The sequence below is a fragment of the Eublepharis macularius genome, chromosome 1 (genome assembly GCF_028583425.1).
Source record: "Eublepharis macularius isolate TG4126 chromosome 1, MPM_Emac_v1.0, whole genome shotgun sequence".
In the NCBI taxonomy this organism is placed as follows: Eukaryota; Metazoa; Chordata; class Lepidosauria; order Squamata; family Eublepharidae; genus Eublepharis; species Eublepharis macularius.
Window position 1 is genome coordinate 237629948 of NC_072790.1, and position 22513 is coordinate 237652460.

At 46.7% G+C, this 22513-nt stretch overlaps 1 protein-coding gene across 1 annotated transcript in view; it reads right to left on the reverse strand.

Moving 5' to 3' along the window:
* Window positions 1-807: 807 nt before the first annotated feature.
* HCN3 (hyperpolarization activated cyclic nucleotide gated potassium channel 3) overlaps window positions 808-22513 on the reverse strand; it is a 30205-nt gene continuing 8499 nt past the window's right edge. Inside the window, exons 2-8 of the mRNA XM_054985360.1 lie at window positions 20746-21175; window positions 16291-16452; window positions 11299-11517; window positions 8992-9138; window positions 7016-7256; window positions 4106-4270; window positions 808-1907 (exon numbers count right to left, since the gene is read on the reverse strand). Coding sequence (XP_054841335.1) covers window positions 808-1907; window positions 4106-4270; window positions 7016-7256; window positions 8992-9138; window positions 11299-11517; window positions 16291-16452; window positions 20746-21175 — 2464 coding nt within the window. The remainder of the gene's footprint in view (window positions 1908-4105; window positions 4271-7015; window positions 7257-8991; window positions 9139-11298; window positions 11518-16290; window positions 16453-20745; window positions 21176-22513) is intronic.

Below are 22513 nucleotides of genomic sequence, written 5' to 3' on the forward strand. Positions count from 1 at the left end.
ACGAGACACCTTGTGATGCATATTGCACAAACCGGGGGAAGAAAATCACTCAATAAAATATCTCCTCGTTAAAAATATTCCTAAAGGAGGGGGGGAGATGTGGAGAGTCACTCCTCGAGGAGCGTTCGTAAATTGGCAGTTACTTGCCCAGGGCTGTACTGGGGTGGGGGGGCAGTTTAAGTTGAGCACTTCTTCACACCAAGGACTTTGGCCTTTTCTTTGGCCTGCTTCCTCAGGCCTCTTCCTCCATGTTTGGAACGCAGGCTGTGGTGAGGGAGAGGGCCCTAGAACTGCTCCATTACTTGGTTCCCTCATCCAATAAATGATGCCATCACCCTTCATGCAGTTCCCAACCCTCCGAAGGTCCTAAATCAGGGCCTACCGGGCTCGAATATATGAGACCAAGCCCACAGGCCACCCTCAAGGTCAGGCCTAGATGGGGTGTGAGATAGGGGCTATGCCTAAAAAGGGCAGAGATGAGGCGGGAAAGGTTTTCCCTCACAAAGGTGACAAAGATGTTAAAGACAGGGTGGGAGTCGGGGTCAGCTCAGCCTTCAGTAGGTTCCTCTCTACAGCAGAGTTTAGTTAACAAGGGGCTGAGGAAATGGTTCCCTCTCCCTTCCCGCTGACAGGATTCGAAGCCAAACTGAAACGATCTTCCAGAGCTGTCCGCCTACCCTGTGACACTGAACTCTGCCCCTGCCCATTTCCCCATCTCTGGTTCAGCCCCAGAAGTTTTGTTCTCCCAGGAGCTGACTCGTCTCCCCCTACACGTCAGAAGATGGTGCCCTGGGCTTTCTCATAGCCTCACATGTTGGACGTGAGCTTTGGTTTCCCGGTGTCCACCTCAGGGCTAAACGCCACGGAGCCCTTACGGGATGGGCTGGCCACATGCCGGGGCGTGGAGGCAGGGGACTGCGGAGTGCTTGCCCCGCTCATGGATCGGCTGGAACCCAAAGGCACCGGCTGGGTCGAAGCAGTCTGGCCTGCGGTGCCGGTGGCAGGTTTGGATAAGAGCCCCGTGACAGAGGGAGAGGACCGGTGTGTCAGATTCCCAGCTGACTTCCTGGCCTGCTGGGAAGGGCCTATGTCCGCCTGGAGGGTGAGCCGGTTAGGTAAGGAGGGCTGGGAGGCTGAAAGCGGCCTTATATCCTGGGTGAGGCGGCCCACCGAAAGTCCCTGTGTGCTCCGGTGTTTCACCAGCTGCTGGGGCTGCAAAAACAGGGAGATGTGGGAGCCGGTGGCTCGGGACAGGCTGTAGTGAAGAGTTCGTCCAGGAAGGATGGACGAGGTGCTTGCCGGCTGCTGCAGCAGTGAGGTCGAGACAGAAGTGCCGCGGGATTTGGAGAGTCGCTGCTGGCTCACTCCAGGGACCGGCTCTCCCTTCTGGACTGGCCGAGGGAGGGCCTGTCCCGGAGGGCCTCCTTTAGGCCCTATGCTTTCCAAGGGCGATGGACACTGGACCATGGGGGAAGAAGGGGAACCAGCTGCCGGCGTCTGTAAATGAGACGGTGCCCCCGAAGCAGGGGAGCTGACCGAAGAAGGGTGTGAGCCACCCAGGCTGGGTTGGGAACGCCGGGGGTGTCGGGGGATGAAGGCAGAATCTGGAGAGAGAGGGCTGGACACGGAGGATGGTGGCAGGAAGATGTGAGCCGCTAGGCTCTGCTGGTGTGTTAGCGCGATGGCCACGTTGGTGGTGGCGGCAGCAGTCTGCAGCGGGGCGTGCACCAGCGGTTCCCAGATCACGGGCTTGCCACTCAGCTCCCGCCCGGCCATCACTGGTGGTAGGTCCCGGATATTATGTGCCATGTCACGGTCATGTTTGACAATCTGCTGAATCATCTCATTATTCACGCTGCTGGAGCTGTGCTCTGCCCGCTTGCGCAACAGGATCGAGTTCTTCTTACCTGGAGAGGAGAGGGGGACAGGTACGGAAGAATAAAAAAGCATGCCCACAAAGAGAGAGAATGATGGCTGAAACAGATCAAGATTCCATCCAGTCCGGCATCCTGTTTTAAATAGTAAAGAGTGCGGTAGCACCTTTAAGACGAACCAATGTTATGGTAGCATAAGCTTTGCCCTCTTCGTCAGACGCATCTGATATCTCTGGAATTCTTAAAGCAGAGCATAAAGCAACAGACTGCTGATGTTTGTTCTCAGCATTCTAAGATATACTGAGCCTGAACCTAGAGGATCCATTCCATCTGTCACCGTGAATAGACCACACAAGTTTGTCTGGTCCTCCTTTACAGCCTGCTAAGCCAGTGGCTGCCTCTGGTAGCAATGAATTCCAAGGTTAATTGTGCATTGTGTGAAGCAGGGCTTTTTTTCAGCTGGAACGCAGTGGAACGGAGTTCTGGAACCTCTTGAAAATGGTCACATGGCTGGTAGCCCCGCCCCCTGATCTCCAGACAGAAGGGAGTTGAGATTGCCCTCCACACTGCTCCAGCGGCGCGGAGGACAATCTAAACTCCCCTCTGTCTGGAGATCAGGGGGCGGGGCTACCAGCCATGTGACCATTTTCTCAGAGGGCAACCCACTGAGTTCCACCACCTCTTTTCCCAGAAAAAAAGCCCTGGTGTGAAGTGATTTCTTTAGTCTGTTTCATTTCATTGAGTGACACATTTGAGATGAGGGTCAAAGAAGTAAAGAAACAACAACCCAGCACCACAGATTTAAACTAGTTAAACAGTCATTTCCTACTCCTGTGAAATCTTGAGGACTGTCATTCTGTGAGGGAGGTGGGAGTCTAGGGATATCTAACAGACAATTATACCTTTTTGGTTCAGAACCATTGTTTTTACTTGTTGCCAGTTGTTAATTAACAAGCGAATGGATTCATTTGATAGTTTTTTTTTAAAGGATGTGATTAATTTGACTAAGATTTCTTTAATAGGGATGACAGCCCTAATTAATGGAGCAAGTTTGGTGTAGTGGTTAAGAGCAGCAGGACTCTAATTTGGAGAGCCAGGTTTGATTCCCCACTCCTCCGCTTGAAGCCAGCTGGGTGACATTGGGTCAGTCGCAGCTCTCTCAGAGCTCTCTCAGTCCCACCTACCTCACAGGGTGATTGTCGTGAGGATAATAATAACACACTTCATAAACTGCTCTGAGTGGGCGTTAAGCTGTCCTAAAGGGCGGTATATAAATCAAATGTTGTTATTATTTTTCTTTTTGTTGACTGAAACAGATATGGGTGGGCTTGGGGTTTTTGTTCTTTGCCTGGCCACTGGGGTGTTGGAGCCATAGATGAGGCAGGAAAAACTATATGCTCTTGGTCAGGGGTCCCCAACTTTTTGAAGCCTGTAGGCACCTTTGAAATTCTGTGAAAGGACGCAAATTCGTTTCCAAAGTTCTTTTATTGGTTCATCTCAGGCAACGTGTTGTATATCCAGTTTAGTAATAATCATACAGGGAGCAAACCCCCACAAACAGTTGGGGGTTTCTCCCGGCGGGAGAGTGGCAACGGGTGTGCCTGGCTAAGTATCCCGTTTCGCTATATACACGCTTCTTCAAAAGCCTCCATACATTTGCCAATGAAACCTATTTTTTATTTTTTATATGAAGCAGGAGTCGAATATGTGAATTTCCTTATTTTAATCCTGGGCAAAACCTCTATCCTTTCTCGATCTCCTCTCCTCACAGGTGATGAGGGTCACATTGTGACCGTTCCCACCCTTGGTTTGTTGACCTTTGAAATTCTGACAAAGGGTGGAGGGCGCAACTACGAAATAGCTGCCACAGGAAGAAGAGACACACACAGAGAAGATTCCCAAGAGCCAAAGAGAAGAGGGGTAATTGAAAAAACTGACTAGAAAGAGAAGTAAGAGAAAATAAAACAAACACTATGGCGGCAGCTGCAACTGAAATGACGTTGTTATGTTCTGCACAGTGAATCAGATGTCCAACGGTCAATCCGAAATCCTGCTGGACAAGAACTCCTCATGGGTCTGCCCACTTTCTAAAAACACTTGGTGGGTACCAGGAAAATGTCAGCGGGCACCCTGGCACCCATTGTCATCATACTGGGGAATTCTGCTCTAGCTGTTGAGGATGTCAGTATTTCCACAGGTCCCTATTAATGGCTTTTGTCTCTGTCCCTCACCTATGCGGTCCAGCCGGTCCATAGCCACAGTTTCAAAGGCTCTGCGCATCATCGGGTACTCCTCCAAGACCTCATTGAAGTTATCCACTGAGAGAGAGTAGAGGCGGCAGTAGGTGTCAGCACGCACACTGGCTGTACGCCGACCCCGAGTCAGAAGGCATATCTCTGGAAGGGCAAAAAGGAAATGTGGCATCAGGAATAGGCTGTCCATACACACCTTATTTTTATTTATTTGTGTTTTTTACAGCCCGCCTTTCTCAGACTCAAGGCGGATTACACAATTGATGCAATCAACAGGCTGAGACATCTAATAAGCAATGTAATAGGACTAGGATTACCGGAATTTGAAACAAAGCACAGAATATTAGACATGATATGTTAAACAATGCAGAATATGGTAAGGAGAAAACAATGCAGTTACAGCAGAATAAGACCTAGAACAAACAGACAATACATACTATACAAAGTATAGTGCACAGTAGAGGTGGGCACAAACCGGGAAAATTGTGGTTTGTTGCGGTTCGTGGTTCGTAGAATTTCACAAAGCACAAACCGGCATGAAATTGCCCGGTTCGCAAACTGGTTTGTTTACTTCGTGACTATGTCACTTCTGGATTGGCAGGTCTGCAGAACGCCTACCTACCACATTGCCTAGGAAACTGACCGGTGCCAGGATATCTGCAGTGACAAACTGAAAAATGAACCAAACGAACCATCCTAAAAATCGATGGTTGTTGTGGATTTTCTGGGCTGTATAGCCGTGGTCTTGGTATTGTAGTTCCTGACGTTTCGCCAGCAGCTGTGGCTGGCATCTTCAGAGGTGTAGCATCAAAAGACAGAGATCTCTCAGTGTCACAGTGTGGAAAAGATGTTGGCAGGTCATTTATATCTACTCAGGAAGGTGGGTTTGGGCTGAGTCATCCTGTAAGAGTTTCCCAGGGTGTGGAATGCTAATGGAGGGAGGCTTCACTGTATCCTGAGGAGGTTCTTTTGCGTATGGATTGGTGCTTGATGTGCTAATCTTCTCTGCAGGGCTATTGTCGGTAGAGAGAGTTTGGTTAGCCTGGTATTTTTCAGGACTGGAAACCATGCTCTATTCATTCTTAAAGTCTCTTCTTTCCTGTTGAAATTGTGCTTATGCTTGTGAATATCAATGGCTTCCCTGTACAGTCTGACAAAGTAGTTGGAAGTGTTGTGAACTGGATATGTGAACCGCACTTTCTCAATGAGGAAATTAATCATCTAAACCACGCAGTTCAAGCAAATGGCTACTCCAGAAATGAAATCAGAAGAGCGAGTAAACCAAGGATAAATCAAACAACTAAGGAAAAACAGTCTCCCACAGGAAAAGTGTTTTTGCCATATATCAAAGGAATCACTGATCAAATGGGAAAGCTTATGAAAAAGCACAGCTTACAAACAGTATTCAGACCCACCAGAAAAATACAACAGATGCTACGCTCAGCAAAAGACAGTAGAGACGCCCTTACCTCTGCAGGAGTACACCGTATACCCTGCAGCTGTGGACAAGTTTACATCAGGACCACAAAGCGTAGCATCCAGACAAGAATAAAAGAACATGAAAGATACTGCAGACTTGGCTATCCTGAAAAATCAGCAGTGGCTGAACATAGCCTAACTCAAACAGGACACAGTATCCTATTCCAGGACACTAAAATACTTGACAACACTTCCCTCCATTAGCATTCCACACCCTGGGAAACTCTTACAGGATGACTCAGCCCAACCCCACCCCTCCTGAGTAGATATAAATGACCTGCCAACATCTTTTCCACACTGTGACACTGAGAGATCTCTGTCTTTTGGTGCTACACCTCTGAAGATGCCAGCCACAGCTGCTGGCGAAACGTCAGGAACTACAATGCCAAGACCACGGCTATACAGCCCGGAAAATCCACAACAACCATCGTTCTCCGGCTGTGAAAGCCTTCGACAATACATCCTAAAAATCGTTGTGGTTCATCAGAAATGCCCTCTGATGAACCGCCGGTTCATGAACCACAAACCGGCTCAGTTTGTGACGAACTTTGGTTCGTATTTCGGTTCATGCCCACCTCTAGTCCACGATCTTGTTCCCCTTTTTCAAACCATAGTCTTGAATTATTTTGTCATAATTTATCCCTATTACTGGAGGACTTTTTACTCAAGTAATAGAGAGGTGCTGTGGTGAAGGGACAGGGATTGTAAACTATAGTACTGGATAATGGCTGTTGATGTTGATATGCTCCTACTGGGTAGTTTCCACATAGTTATGTCATGTCAAATTACTTATGTCTTGTTTCAGCAATGTTTCATCTTACTATTCATAATTATGCTTGTATTCAAACGTCTGCAATCCATAGCTGACTGTACTATTTATTGAATGTTCCGGCAATTGATCGTATTGACTTACCACGTGTAATCCACCTTGAGTCTCAGTGAGAAAGGCAGATTATAAACAATATATAAATAAAAAATAATTTTAAAATCTAATTCTGTAATCCTAGCGGGAGGCCTATATATAAGTTTTCCAGCTGTGGATTCTGAACCAGCAGAGAGAAGGATAAAATATTGCAGGAATCTCAGTGTTAAGCAAACAGTAGGAAGCAAGAAATTGTGTATGTTGTGTATGTAACTCATTTCTGGCAGGGCAGCCATATCAAGTGATATCTTAAAGACTTACTGCTGCATAAGCTTTCATGGGCTCGAATGCATTTCGTAAACTGCTAATCCTTTGTCCACCAGTGTGGAGGCTTAGACAGCTAGATTTTGACCGTAAAGAGCAAGGTTCAAATCTCCCCCCACCCTAACACTCATTGGATGTTCTTGAACTGTGCAGTTTCATTTTTTTAAAAACTAAGCATTCACTGAATTTTCGGCATGAAATTTCATTCCACCTCTAAAACATACCACCGAAGTAAGAGCCATCTGAGAGTTTCATTTCTTTGGAGCCACGAGTAAGGATGCTGACTACGCCGTGTTGGATGAAATACATTTTCTTGCCCACGGTTCCCTCACGGATGATGAAGTCTGCCGGTTGGAAGACCTCAAAGCGCAGCTTGGTCAACATGGCGGTCACAAAATTGGGATCAGCATTAGCAAAAAGCGGCATGTTGGCCACCAGGTTGCGGCAGTTGAAGTTGATAATCTCCTGGTTGGGGGAAGAGACAGGAGGAATTCAGAAACCTTTCGTCCAAATCCAAATCCATCTCCATCTCCTACCTACCAACCCAACCACCTATCCCACTCCCAGATTTACACTGTGATGGACGCAGGGTTTCCGCTGAAAACAGGAACCCTGCGTCTCATTCTTTCACTTTCCCCAGTAATGTCTAAAGATTAAAGATAAGCAGATTCCTCAATCTCTGTCTCCAATGGGATTCGTTCTCTCTTTATCCCCCAGGCATTGCTCTGATAACCTTCTGCCACATTTTGCAGAACTTGGAGGAGCAGGAGCTAAGAAGTAAAGAAAGAACACCCTTCCCCATTTAAGGTTTGCAGAGACTGTGAACATTGGGGAAATTGGCTTTTAAAGTCCCATCAGTATACTTTTGCAACTCCAAGATTTAAGGAAAGTATACTGTGTTTTGCAACACAGAAACAAATATTTTTTTAAAAAATTGGAAGAAACCTTTAAAATTATCCCTTTTATGTGCTGAAAAACTAAAACCTTAAAAAATGCTTTTGACAACAAAAAGACTAATGGGAGGAGTTATTAGCTATTTTTTTGTTGTTGTTTCTCTGTTTCAGGAGAGATGATGGGACTCGAGCATGCTTGGAAGAAATATCCATTGATTTAAATGCCTACTTCTTTAATTTCTGCAAAAGGACTGAGAAAGTTCACTACAGGTGTTTGTTGGAATTTGACCTGAGCACCTCAGAGTAGTAAAGAGCTTTGCACAAGCTCATATATACTCTCTTGCTTATTACTTTCTTGGTTCCACACATCTCCTATTAAACACCTGATGTTTGGTGTGTAGCGAGTACAGAGCATTCTTTTTCACTCATAAAACTCAGAGTCCTCCCCCCCACCCACGTTAGATTCAACACAAACCAAAGGAAGCCAGACATTCATCACTACAGCTCGAAAGGGAGTCATCTATCACACAGTTCGATGCCCTGTTTGTTGTCCCTTCCCAGTAACTGGTTGCCCACTGTGTGAGACAGGGGCCGTTTCCACACGGCTTACCTTGTTCCGGAAAACAGTGAAATCTCGCATGAAATCGCCCGAGAAGACGCTGTTATTGTGTGAAATCACACGAGAAGACGCTGTTATTGTGCGAAATCACACGAGAAGACGCTGTTATTGCACAAGAAGACGCGATAACAGCATCTTCTCGCAAGATTTCGTGCGAGATTTCGCTGTTTTCCGGAACAAGGTAAGCCGTGTGGAAACGGCCAGGATGTTGCATTCGCTGTACTCCTGGTCTGACCCAGCAACACTCTTCTTACTTCCTTATGTTCCTAACACAGAATTCACTTGTGGAACTTATCGTCACAAGATGGCCATTGGCTTAGATCGGCTGTAAAAGGGCACAAAAGTAACCCTGGAGGATAGCTGTATCAAGAGTCCTGATACTTAAATGGAACTTCCATGTGAAGGGGCAGTATACTTCTAAATACCAGGTGGGGGAGCCAGACTTTAAAAGAGGGCTGTGGCCTTCGTGCCCTGTTTCTAGGCCTTTGTGGGGACTGTGGTTGGCCACTTTGTGAAACAGGCTGCTAGACTAGATGGACGGGTCCGATGCAGCAGGGCTTGTCTGATGTGGTTATGAACCCTACCTGAAACTGACATCTAGCACGGACATAACTTTTCATGTCCACAGAAATTTTTCCTAGCTTTCAGTGCTGCAACCCCACATGAATAGGCCCTGCCAAAACTTTACCTCCTTCAAAGGTTCACTCAGCTCCCCAAGAATGTTTTCCTCATCAAACATCTTGCCCTGGTAACGGTGTTCGTAGTACTCATGGATCCGCTGGCGCGTGTCTCCCGGCAACTTATGGAAGGACATGTATTGTTCCACTTGCTTGTACTGTATGGAAAAGACCGAGGAGAGTATCAATGCATGGCTTTGGGAAGGAGGCAGGCCTTGTCAGGCCAGAGATGGAACCTGCTTGACGGATTTTGACTAGCTTAACATTCAGTCTTTCTTTATCATTTTTTTTTCCATTTTCAGCTAAACAGTTGAATGCCAAAGAACAACACCAGTGAAAGGATCACCCAGAACATTACAGCTGCTCATCCTCCAACGTGATATATGCCCTCATGTGCCAACAATGTCCATCTGCTCTGTACACTGGACAAACCAGCCAACCTCTGCGCAAAAGAATGGACACAAATCTGACATTAAAAATGGCAACATCCAGAAACCAGTGGGAGAACACTTCAGTCTACCAGGACATTCTATCAAGGACTTAAAGGTCACTGTAGTTCAACAGAAACCTTTCAAAAACAGAATCCAACGGGAAGCCGCTGAATTGGAATTCATATGTAAATTTGACTCAGTCAGGCTTGGATTGAATAGGGACTATGAATGTTATCAGAAGCAGAATTATCAGAAGTAACTGATTTCATTATCAGAAGCTACTGATTGCATCTACTCCCCCCTCCCCTCATCACCTATATATATCTGACCAGTTTCTTCTTACCCTCCATGCATCTGACAAAGAGAACTGTGATTCTCGAAAGCTTACGCTACAGTAACGTTAGTTTTCTCTTTTCTTTTCTATTTTGCTACTACAGACTGACACGGCTAACTCCTCTGGATCCTGAACGTGATGGAGAACCCGGCTGACCAATGGGAAAAAAAAAGCAGGCAGATGCTGTACTGAGTTCTGTCCCACCCAAACAAGTGAGAAGTTCCAAACAAAGAGCTGCCCAGATGGGTTCTCTTTGAAGGAGAGAGCTCAGCAGTTTTCTAGCAGGTTTGCAATATTTGCTCTCTTGATGAGTACAGCCTCAGAGCCAAGCTACAAGTGAGGCCTGACACAGGTTGGACACTTGTCAGCTTCCCTCAAGTTTTGATGGGAAATGTAGGCGTCCTGGTTTTACAGCTTGGCTCTCCATTACAGCTGCAAGACCAGGATGCCTACATTTCCCATCAAAACTTGAGGGAAGCTGACAAGTGTCCAACCTGTGTCAGGCCTCACTCGTAGCTTGGCTCTCAATGGAGGCAAAGAGACACTTTTAGTAATGCAGTAGGCCTGCTATCCCACATCAGATCTCTAGCGAGCAAGTGAGCAACCGACAGACAGACAGACCTTGGTGCCCTCAATGAGCTTCCGCCAACTTGTGACTGTTTGCTTCTTAAAAAACTCAAACTGCTCCTGTGTTTTGCAAAGTTTTCTAAATTTTGCCCCATCATTTTTAAAGGGGAAAAATACTTCCTTCCATTGGCTCTGACCCGCCCCCCCCCTCAGCTGGGAGAACAAGGAATCAACACATTCTGCTGGGCTAGGGTTGCCAACTCCAGGTTGGGAAATTCCAGGAGATTTGGGGGTGGAGGCTGGCAGAAGGCAGGATTTCGGAAGCGGGGTATAGTGTCATACAGTCCACCCTCCGCAGCAGCCATTTTCTCCAGGGGAACTGGCGTCTGGAGAGCTGTTGTAATTCTGGGAGATACCCAGGACCCATCCGGAGCTGGCAACCCTAAGCTGAGCAGAGTCACTGGGGAGCCTCCTCTTAAAAAGAGCAAGATCCGGGTCCAGTGGCACCTTACAGACCAACTAGATTTGCCGGTATGAGAGGGAGCTTTTGACTCTTGAAATCCCACATCCTGGAAATCTAGTTGGTCTTTAAGGTGCAACTGGATGCGAATCTTGGTTAGATGATCGCTCAGCCAGCGAAGTGAGTCTTCTAAGAGCTGAGCTTGCAAGGTTAAAGCACACCACTTTGCAAGACTGCAGCTCCTCTGCAAGCACAAGACAGCCAGCATGGTGTAGTGTCGGACTAGACCCAGGTTGGAATCCCCACTCTGCCATGGAGGCTTCTGGGTGACTTTGAGCCACTTACTTTCCCTCTCAACCAAACCTACCTCACAGTGTTGCATGAGAGGACAACATGGAAGACAAGAGAATGACATAAGCTGCTTTGGGTCCCCACCGGGGAGAAAGGCAAGGTATAAATGACGTACATAAAATGAATACACAGACTAGCCTGAGCAACCTCCTTTGCACCCAGCCCCCATTCTCACCTTTTCTTGGTACTGGCGCCGAGAAGAGTCCAAAGACTGGATGAGCGCAGTGGCATGGCCGATGAACATGGCGTAACAGGTGGCACCCACGATCATGCTCAGCATTGTTAACCAAACATCAGTCATGCCCTCCGGTGCCTGCTGCCCGTATCCAATGCACAACATGTGGCTCATGGCCTTGAAGAGAGCGTGGGAGTACTGTTTTCCCCAAGAGTCATTCTGTAGGGCAGAGAAAGAAAGGAACTGCACCACAGATCAGTCATTGATGTGTGTGTGTGTGTGTCATGGTGAGAAGCCAGTTTGCAAACAGTCGCTTGCCTACGGTGAGTATAGACCACTGCTAGGTGATCAGGCAGAAAGCTTTTGGTAAATTGTTAAGAGTTGTTTGTGTGTTCTTTCTCTCTTTTTAATCTTTATTTTGTTTCAGGCCATCCACGTTCCAGGAACAGTCAACATAGCAAGTGGGACAGTAACAATTTTAGCTAATTATTAAATCCTTACTTTCAAAAGGGCTGGCAGCTTACAGAACTTTTGGTTGATTCACCTTCTTCCTCTCCACTGTTTACTTAGTCATTTGCATTGTTGCCAATATGTTAATCTTAAGATGCTGGATGAACTCAGACATCAGGCTAAGCCATGCTAATCGCAGATTGGACCCCAAAGGGTGATTTGAGCTTCAGTCTATGGTTCAACAACGTTTGGTTAACTGAGAGCCAAGCTACAAGTGACAAATTACACTTGCCTGGCAAGTGAACAGACTCACGTGTATTCCTCCCTGTTCACTTGCCCTCCACTTGCGCTCCACTTGATCACGTAGTGATCCACGTAGAGATCAAGTGATCCACATGGTGATCCACGTAGTGATCCACGTAGTGATCAAGTGGAGGGCAAGTGAACAGGGAGGAATACACGTGAGTCTGTTCACTTGCCAGGCAAGTGTAATTCGTCACTTGTAGCTTGGCTCATAGAGGTCCAAACAGATGGAGCACTCTTACCTAGTATGTACAGTAGTCTTAAATCATGGTCTGGATTTGCTGCAGCCCCGTATCTCTCTAACATGATGCACCAAAAGTACAGCTGGGCCTTTTCTAGAGCACATTTTGACGCCTTCCCTTCTAATGTGTTGTAGGGAAGGTTTCTTCGCATGCCTATCCATCAAAGATGTTGCATACGCCCAGAGAAGAAAGTTGAAACCGTTGCTCCTATTCTCTTACATTGTAAGTTGTATTCCGAAGAGAGACAGCAGTTAGTATATCCATTACTTTCCAAGTTTAAATCTTTGGATAATCATTTGATATTTGACGATTCTGTGCTAGTGAAATATTTGTTGGAAGATACTAAGAAGACTGTATCCTCGACAGTTGCAAAATACTGTTTTTTGGTCATAAACAAGCGGAAGTTTTTAACAAAAGGAGAGACTGAAGATAGTTTTTTAAGGATTTATTATCTGCTGGGTATGATAACGGTTTTAACTAAATCCTTTCTCTCTTTCTTTTTATGTCGATAGGAACTGTGGTTTGTATATGTAAACTTTTTCGTGCTGGTCATTTGACTGTAATAAATCTGAAATCTGATTTGAGCTTCCGGACATACAAACGTCATGGTTTAGTACAGTCACCTAGCCTCATTTTCTGTCGAAATCTAAAGCAATATTCCGGTTCTTTAAAGCTGCATTGCAGTGACTCAGACTACTGGCCAATCTTGCCAATTGTCTGTTCTACTTAACAATGACTCCTCTGGGACTCTGGCAGATAAAGGTCTTTCCCAATAGCTCCTACCAGAAATCCCTGAACTGGAGACACTGAGAATTGCTCCTGGGACTTTATGTGTGCAATGCCGATTTATGTATCTAAATCTATTATTATTATTATTATTATTATTATTATTATTATTATTTGCATTGAACCACAGGCCTTCAGTGCAATACAGATGTGCACTGAGTCAGTCTACTGGTCCATCTCATCCAGTATTGTCTTTTGGGGGGGCTTTCCAAGGTTTCAGGCTTTCCCAAAAACCTGCTCCATGGATCCTTTAACGGGAGAGGTCAAAGACGGAATGGAGGACTTTCTAAAGGGGGTCATCAACTTTTTACCATTAAAAGGTCAAACGACATCAATATTCAGTGCCAGAGATCAGCAAAGAACCAGTATAAGAAAGTCCATTTGCATAACTGGACGCGTACAATTGAACGTTACTGATAATTGACACGTGGTTTCATAGTCCATGAAATTTCTGCAGCCCAAACACTGGTTGTCATGAGTCCTTGCAAAACTGAATTATTCAGAAGGGCTTTTTACTCAGATAAAAAGGCTGTACTGTAGGGAGGGGGTCTCAAAGAGATGCTTCATTAACAAGTTAGGGACCAGAGACTTGAGTACTATGTTGCCTTACATCCCATCTGTTGCTTTAAGTATGTGTGCCTATGTACTGCTTGTTGCTTTAAGTATAATCTCTGTGTTGTCTAATGCCAGTCCTAGCATTGCTTATGCTCTGTTTCAACTATTTCCTCAACTCTGTATTGGATTCTTGCTAATGCTATGTCTTTGTAAACTTGCATTTATTTACCCTATAGCACTGTTTATGGAAATGACCTTGATACTGACTGTACTGATCTCACACTATGTAATGCACCTTGAGCCTCAGTGAGAAAGGCAGACTATAAATGACATAAATAACAACAACAATAATAATTGGTATGCACAAGGTCCCAAGATAGATAATAAATATGCACAGCGGCACCCTGTGTGATAGTTTTAGTGCACTGGCATAAATCTACACATAGTTTGCACTTGGATTGCTGGCAACTGTTCACCTCTGTCATTTCTCTTTCTGGAAAGCATGTTTTAGAATCCCTAGAGTCCCAGAAAAATCTTTGCCTGTAATTTCTTTCATGGATCGGTTGCTCTAACATCCCACCTATTCCTCCAATATACCTTAACTCAAAGATTTGATTTTCTTTTTTAAAAAGAAACCGGTTCGGCTTCATACTGAGTCACATGTAGTTCTAGAGACAGACGTAGCCTTCCCCTGTTCTCTACGCACAGCATATCCTTTAGGACTAAGCTATGCCTCCTCCGCCTACATGAACGATTGTGAGCTAGCGTAAACAACTAGGGAGACTTGGGTTCAAATCCCCCCTCAGCCACAAATTTCAGTATATCAGCGGTCTCAACCTTTTCAAAAACAGGATTCTGCTTTAACTGCAAGTTCATGGCAAGAAATGATATAGCAGCACAGTCATGTGACAGGAAGAGAATGTGCCAGAGTATCCTAAAAAGTGATCTTGCCTCATAGTCTCTGGTGCTGCAGTCCGCATGAACGCAAAGAGAGGCAGGAAATGTGTAACTGCGCTCTCTAGAGAGGCACACTGACAGAAGAGATCATCTAAAAATATTCCAAAAATAGAAAAAACACGGCAACAATATAGAGGATAACAAGTCACATCCGAACAGGCAGGGGTTCAGCTACCATCCTAGGGGTCCCAACCAGGGTTCATTTTGAGGGGGAACACACAGGAATGCAGTTCTGGTAGTTCTTCAAAGAGGTCACATGTCAGGTGGCCCCGCCCACCTGATTTTTGGCCATTTTGGGCCCATTTTGGCCTGGGTTTGGCCCAAAATGTCCAGGATTGGGCCTAAAACAACCAGGATTGGTCCCAAAACAGCCAAGATCAGGCCTCTGACAGGTGGTGGATCACTCTCCCACTCAGCAGTGGCCCAATTCTGACCATTTTGGGCCCCTTTTTGGCCATTTCCAGCCCCTTTTTGCCATTTTGGGCCCAATTTCGGCCCTGAATGGCCAGGACTGGGTCCAAAACAGCCAGGATAGGTGATGTCAGGGGGTGTGGCATATGCAAATCAGTTATGCTAATGACACACTTTCAGTGATGTCAAGGGGTGTGGCATATGCTAATGAGTTGTGTTAATGAGTTATGCTAATGAGTTCCTGCAGCTCTTTTTCTATGAAATGACCCCTGGTCCCAACCATGGCTTGAAGACCACTGCACTAGGTGATCTTAGACCAGGCCAGCCACTCTATCTCTGTCTGGTCTACCTCACACGGTTGTTGTGCGGAGAAGGGAAGACCCACACATGCAGCCCCCAAGCTCCTTTGGAATAAAAAACAGGACAGGGAAATGCTCAAAGCTATCGGTAAACATTTATGGCAATTTAGGAGATGCGTATGTCTGATGTTGGCAAAATATCTCCTGAAAAGCTACCACTGTCGACAGACTTTTGATAAAGAAGACTTGCATTAGAGCCAAGAAAGAGACACCCAGGCTAATATGAAACACCCACAATGGCACAAGCCCACTGTTGTCTTTGCACCCGAGAAACTTAGCCGGAGCACGAAGGAATTCTCAGTCAACAAACTCTTTTGTCTTATGGAGGACTAACTGAGGATCATGAGGACTAATGTGGAAGGTACAAATGAAATACATTCAATGGTTGCACTGTCTGCCGGCGACAACCAACTCATATAGCAGCCTTACACACAGGGCTTTTTTTCAGCTGGAACGCGGGGGAACAGAGTTCCGGCACCTCTTAAAAATGGTCACATGGCTGGTGGCCCCGCCCCTTGATCTCCAGACAGAGGGGAGCTTAGATTGCCCTCTGCGCCGTTGAACGGCGCAGAGGGCAATCTAAACTCCCCTCTGCCTGGAGATCAGGGGGCGGGGCCACCGGCCATGTGACCATTTTCACCAAGGGCAATTTAAACTTTAAAAAACTTCCCCCGTTGTTCCATCTGATACAAAGTGACGCCATTGTGCGGTCTTGAGTTCCACCGCCTCTTTTCCCAGAAAAAAAGCCCTGCTTACACACACTCCAAAACCCTGGATCTGCAACACAAGGATGTGATATTTGATAGGCATGCTCCAAGTGGAAAGAGGTCAACAAATCCTATGCCGTCTCCAGAATTAGTTCCCCCCCAACACAGCCTCAGTCCACCTAAATTGGGCGCGGCGGGCAATATCCGGGATGGAGAACTCACCACCATGTGGTTGATGGACACCCAGCAGTCCTCCGGGAAATCCTGCAGCATCGGGACGAGGAATTGCAGGCACCCGTCCCAGTGGCACAACAGAAGCATCATCCCGATAAGGTTGAAGATCCGGACCACGGCGCTTGCCAGGTCGTAGGTCATGTGGAAGATCTGGACAGCGGGCACCAAAATGGGCAAGTAAGGAGGCAGAAGGGACCTGGGAGGACCTCCCCAAATATTCTTACATACGTTTAAACCAGTTTCAAACCTGTTTCATTCCCATTGCACCCAGTCTATCTCTGAGTACAAGATGCGGAGGGTTAAACGGCCATGCTCTGTTTCCTAACGGGCTGATTCTGCACATGTTGGATAATGCACTTCCAATGCACTTTATTAATTGTTTGAGGTGGATTTTTTGTTCTGCACACAAAAAAATCCGTTCCAAATGGTCTATAAAGAGGATTGGAAGTGCATTATCCAACGTGTGCGGAATCAGCCAGTGTCTGCTGGAAAGAGAATACAAGACATAACAGAGCTAGGGTGTCTCTGATTTTTTTTTGGCTGTTCATTTATTTATTTAAAACATTTATTAGCCACCTTTCCTTGAAAGGTGCTCAAGAAGCCTTACAGGGTAAAATATAAACAACATAGTCTAACATTCTGGACAGTGGCTGCTTAGCGGCTTTTAGGACCCCTTAGAAAGAGACCATGGTGTAGTGCCAGTTTGGTGTAAGAGTGACAGGACTCTAATCTGGAGAGGCAGGTTTTATTCCCCCCTCCTACGCTTGAAGCCAGATGGGTGACTTGAGTCAGTCACAGCTCTCTCAGAGCTCTCTCAGTCTCACCTACCTGACAGGGTGATTGTTGTGGGGATAATAATAACACACTTTGTAAACCGCTCTGAGTGGGCATTAAGTTGTCCTGAAGGATGGTATATAAATCAAATGTTATTATTATTATTAGGTGACCTTAGGTCAGTCACAGCTCTCTCAGAGCTCTCTCAGCCCCACCTACCTCACAGTGTGTCGTGAGGATAATAACAACACACTTTGTAAACTGTTTTGAGTGGGCATTAAGTTGTCCTGAAGGCAGTATATAAATCAATTATTAATATATTATTATGGGTCTATCAGTGCCTGTTATGTGGGAACAAAATAGAACCTCCAGTTTAAGAGGCAGTATATCTATGGGTGTTGGATACTGGGGCGATAAACAAAGGGGAAAGCTCTCTTGCCTTCGTGCCCCGTATGCTGATGGCTCAGGGGCACCTCTCTGGCCACTGCTGGAAACGAGCCCAACAGGGATATTCTTTCGAAACCAACCCAAAGTCTCAGGGTACCAGACAGGCCAGAGCCTGTCCCCCAAAGGGACTCGGCACAGCAAAGCAGGGTTCGTAGTCCTCCGAGCACAGCCTCTGTGCACAGGATGTCCCATATCCCTTGTTAACATCTGCCAGGGTTCCCTTCCCACGTTCACCATCTGTTCACAAGGAGGACTCTCTGTTTTCTCTCACCTTTTCCAAAAAACCCCATCCTTGCTAAGAACAGCCAGCTCTTATAATGCCCTCAGGTCATATCCACAGGGGCCCCCAAGCCCCTTAAGGACACAACAGGGCCCCCTCTGAAGGGCATTACATGAATAAATAATCAGGTTTGATGCTGGAGATCTGTGGCTTTTAATCTGTGCCCTAGGGGACTAGCAACAGGGATCCAAGGTGCTGCGTCAGGGAAGGGGAGATCAACTCTTTCCCTCTTGCTCCTTTGCCTCTATCAAAAGATGCCTCCCTCGGGCTGTTTTTAGTCCTGGTAGGGGGAAATGACAGGTACAACAGAGGGTGTGTCGGCTCAACTGCTTGGGTGCATCGGGCATTTTCCCCCTGCATTTCTCACCTGCAGCCCTTTCAGCCAGTGGAGGACCCTGGGACTGTGGCGTCCATGTGCAGGAATAGCCACATGGGTTGGCAGGCTGGAGTAAGGTGGAAATAGGGCAGCCAACTTCCAGACAGGGGCTGGAGCTCTCCCAGAATTACAAGTGATCACCAGACTGAGTGATGGAGAGTGCCCTCAAGTCATAGCTGACTTATGGCGACACCCCCCCCCCCCGGTTGGGGTTTTCATGCCAAGAGATGAACAGAGTTGAATTGCCATTGCCTGCCTCTGCAACCCTGGTTTTCGTTGGAGGTCTCCCATCCAATGACTAACCAAGGCTGTCCCTGCTTAGCTTCTGATATTTGCCGAGGTCAGGCTCACCAGGGCTATCCAGGTGAGGGCGATCTCCAGACAACGGGGATCAATTCCCCTGGAAGAAATGACAATTCCAGAGGATGGACTCTGCGGTGTTGCCTCTACGCTGAGCTCCCTCAGCAAACTTTGCTCTTCCCAGGATCTGTCCCCAGATCTCCTGGAGCTAGCAACCCTAAACATGAGGCAAGGGGATGCAACGGACCCCTTCCCTCCACATAGCTCTGCTTGCAGAAGAGGAAGCAGCAGCAATTACTCCCCCAACCCATAGGGCTATCTTCCATGCAGGTCCTCCTGCGACTCTGGGGATGATCGTTCTGGATAGTCAGAAGGGATTACAAGAAGGGAATGCTGGGAAAATCCTTGTTCTGGGCACAGAATAGTTGAATACACAGTAGTACTTTCCCCTAATGGAGCTAACAGAAGCACAGGGGGTGGGGTGTTGAGAGTCAGTTTGGTGCAGTGGTTAAGAGCGGCAGGACTCTAATCTGGACAGCCAGGTTTGATTCCCCACTCCTCTGCTTGAAGCCAGCTGGGTGACCTTGGATCAGTCACAGCTCTCTCAGAGATCTCTCAGCCCCACCCACCTCACAGGGTGTTTGTTGTTGTGGAGATAATAATAGCATACTTTGTAAACTGCTCTGAGTGGGTGTTAAGTCATCCTGAAGGGCGGTATATAAATTGAATGTTGTTGTTGTTATTAAAATGTTGGCAAGGGGAACAGTTTAAAAAACCTTTCCTCAGCACCTCAGCACAAGATCCAGTCACAGAATTCCAACGTGATATATCCTTTGGTGCATGCACTATGCTTTCGTCGTTCCACACTAACTTACAAGGGACTTTTCCTCTCTAGTGTACCCAAAGGCCTCCCTGCACTGTAACACTGTGGCTGCAGGCCTTCTCTTCCCCCACCTTTTCAAGCCTGAGTTCCCCAAGAAATTCTTGCCACTAATAACAACAGTACACTCGCATACCACCCTTCTAGACAGATTAGTGTCCACTCAGAGCAGTGAACAAAGACAGCATTATAATTATCCCCACAATACAGCTGGGGAGCTGGGGCTGAGAGGAGCAGCTTCCCCAAGGCCAGAAACCATGGCAGTCATGGGATTCGAACCAGCAGAGTGCTGATTTGCAGCCCAGCCACTTAACCACTATGCTACAAGACCCCTAGGAACACCTCTTTGCTACAGCCCCAAGAACTAGTGACTCTTTCCTGACAAACGATTCTGTGCCTTTCATAGCTGGGCAACAGGCAGAAACTCAAAAGGTGCAGCTTTGCCTGAACATTATCATAGCCTCCTGCCAGGAGATTCTGAGTAAATATGTCTATTGGGTTTAGAGTGTATGTTGCTACCAAGTTCAGCTACTGCAGATTTTGTCGTATGTCTTGTCTAAAAATTCCAGGGATGCTTTGCTGCCCTGAAAGGGAGAACATTTGATCTGGCAAACTGGGGAACTGTCTGGATGAAGATGGGACACAGGGCTGCCAACAGGCCTGGAGAAACATGTCCTGTCCCTTTAATGTGTTGGTGGGAGGGAAGGTGGCATGGTACAGCCCAGTCTTGTCTTGCCAGTTCTCAGAAGCTAAGCAGGGTTGGCACTTGGATGGGCGACCGCCAAAGACGACTCTGCGGAGGAAGTCACTGGCCAACCACCTCTGCTTCTCACTTGCCTTGAGAGACCCTTACTGGGGTGCTATAAGTCAGTTGCAACTTGACAGCACATATGTACATACATAGTGTGTGGACAGGGGCGGATGAAGCTTTTCCTGGCATGGGGGTCATAACATCGCTCGGTAAACAACAGCCCATTCAGCTTCTAAGAAAGGGGCAAGGCCTTTTTCTCCAGGCCAGTTGGCGACCCTTACTACTACATTTTTTCTTTACATCTGCCTTTGTCCCTCCTGAAATAAGGAGGCCACTAAGCACAGAGCCTTCTCTGTTGTGGCACCCTCAATATGAGACTCCTTCATTTCTTCTGTTTGCCTGGCATTTCCTTTTTTTTAAATTCCAGGCACCTGAAGAAGACAATTCTCCCTTCTCAGGCATTCAGCACAAAGTACCACCCCCTCGATTTGTTTTCACGGTCCCTCTATTTTTTCAGATTGTACTTGAGATAAAAGGTTTCAGATGGTTTGAAATTTTAAGCCATAAATTTACTTTGTATGCCGGGTCGGAGCGATCTAATTAAAGAGAATGGCACAGGCCTGACACAGACCCACCTCCTCCCATTGGTGGATGTATCGGATGAGGCGGGAAAGGCGAAGGAGGCGTAACAAGCTAAGGATCTTGGTGAAGCGGACGATGCGCAGGGCCCGCGCCGTTTTGTAGACGTCGGAATCCACCTGGGTCTCCAGGTCTACGATGAGGAAGATGTAGTCGACAGGGATGGAGGAGACAAAGTCAACCAAAAACCAACTCTTGAGATACTTCATCTTGATGGTGTGTGGGTCCAGGATAATCTCTGTGTTGTCTTCCACCACGATGCCCGTGCGGAAGTTCAGCACCAAGTCAGCCAGGAAGAAGGTGTCCGAGAGGACGTTGAAGACGATCCAGGGCGGCGTGTTCTCGTCTTTGAAGAATGTGATTCCCACGGGCAGGATGATCAAATTCCCCACCATCAGCAGCAACATGATCAAGTCCCAGTAGAACCTGCAAACGAGAAGGCAAATGTGGAAGAAACCATTTGGATCTGACCTGCATGGCCCTGGCTAGCCTGATCTCATCAGATCTTGGAAGCTAAGCAGGGTTGGCCCTGGTTAGTACTTGGATGGGAGACCACCAAGGGAGTCCGGGGTTCCTACACAGAGGCAGGAAGTGACAAACCACCTCTGAACATCTCTTGCCTTGAAAACTCTATGGGGTTGCCATAAGTCAACTGTGACTTAACGGCGCTTTCCACCACAGAGCTCGTTTTGACGGTTTGGGTAAAATATAGGATACCTCCACCAGTTCCCTGAGTTGCGAGAATAATAACATTATAATAATGACATTCATTTATACACCACTCTTCAGGACAAGTTAACACCCGCTTAGAGTGGTGTACAAAGTGTGTTGTTATTATCCTCACAATAATCACCCTGTGAGGTGGGTGGGGATGAGAGAGCTCTGAGAGAGCTGTGTCTAGCCCAAGGTCCTCCAATGAGCTACCATGGCAGAGTGGAGATTCATACCTGGGACACTAAACTACCAAGTTTTGTGTAGTGGTTAAGCGTGGCAGGACTCTAATCTGGAGAGCCAGGTTTGATTCCCTACTACTCCACTTGAAGCCAGCTGGGTGATCTTGGGTCAGTCACAGCTCTCTTGGAGCTCTCTCAGCCCCACCCACCTCACAGGGTGATTATCGTGAGGATAATAATAACACACTTTGTAAACTGCTCTGAGTGGGTGTTAAGTCATCCTAAAGGGTGGTATATAAATCGAATGTTGTTGTTAAACACTAGTTTTATTTGCAGACATACAAACAAAGCATTTGGGAAGTCAATTGTAGCTTCCTGGCTGTAGAACGAAACAGATAAAAAATGGTCTTTAAAAGACCTCTCATTCTCTCAATTTATGTAGGAGAATTTTCTTTGCGAGCTATATTCCCCAGCTCCTGGCTTGCTTCCCCATGGCTTGCTAATAGCTCTGAGAATTAATACAGGGAGAAGCCATGTGTTTATTGACTAACAATCGTTAAGCGATAAATGCTGCTCAATCGTGTTTTAAATTTGTTCCTCAAAATAAGGTCAAAAATCATCACTCTATTGTGCCAACTGCCAGGAATCAATGAGCAAGGCCTGCAGTCAGACACAATGCATATACACGCCGAGAGGCATAAGCAAAGGATTCTGGGAGTCAGGTCAAGTATTTTAGCCTCCTCTCCTTCTACAATAAACTGTCTGGCTTGTGAGGGAATACTGATGCCCTCTTAAGGGAGTGCTTAAAACAGAATAGCCAGTTTGGTTTCGTGCGTAGCGTGTCAGATTAGGAACAAATACGCACTCGGCC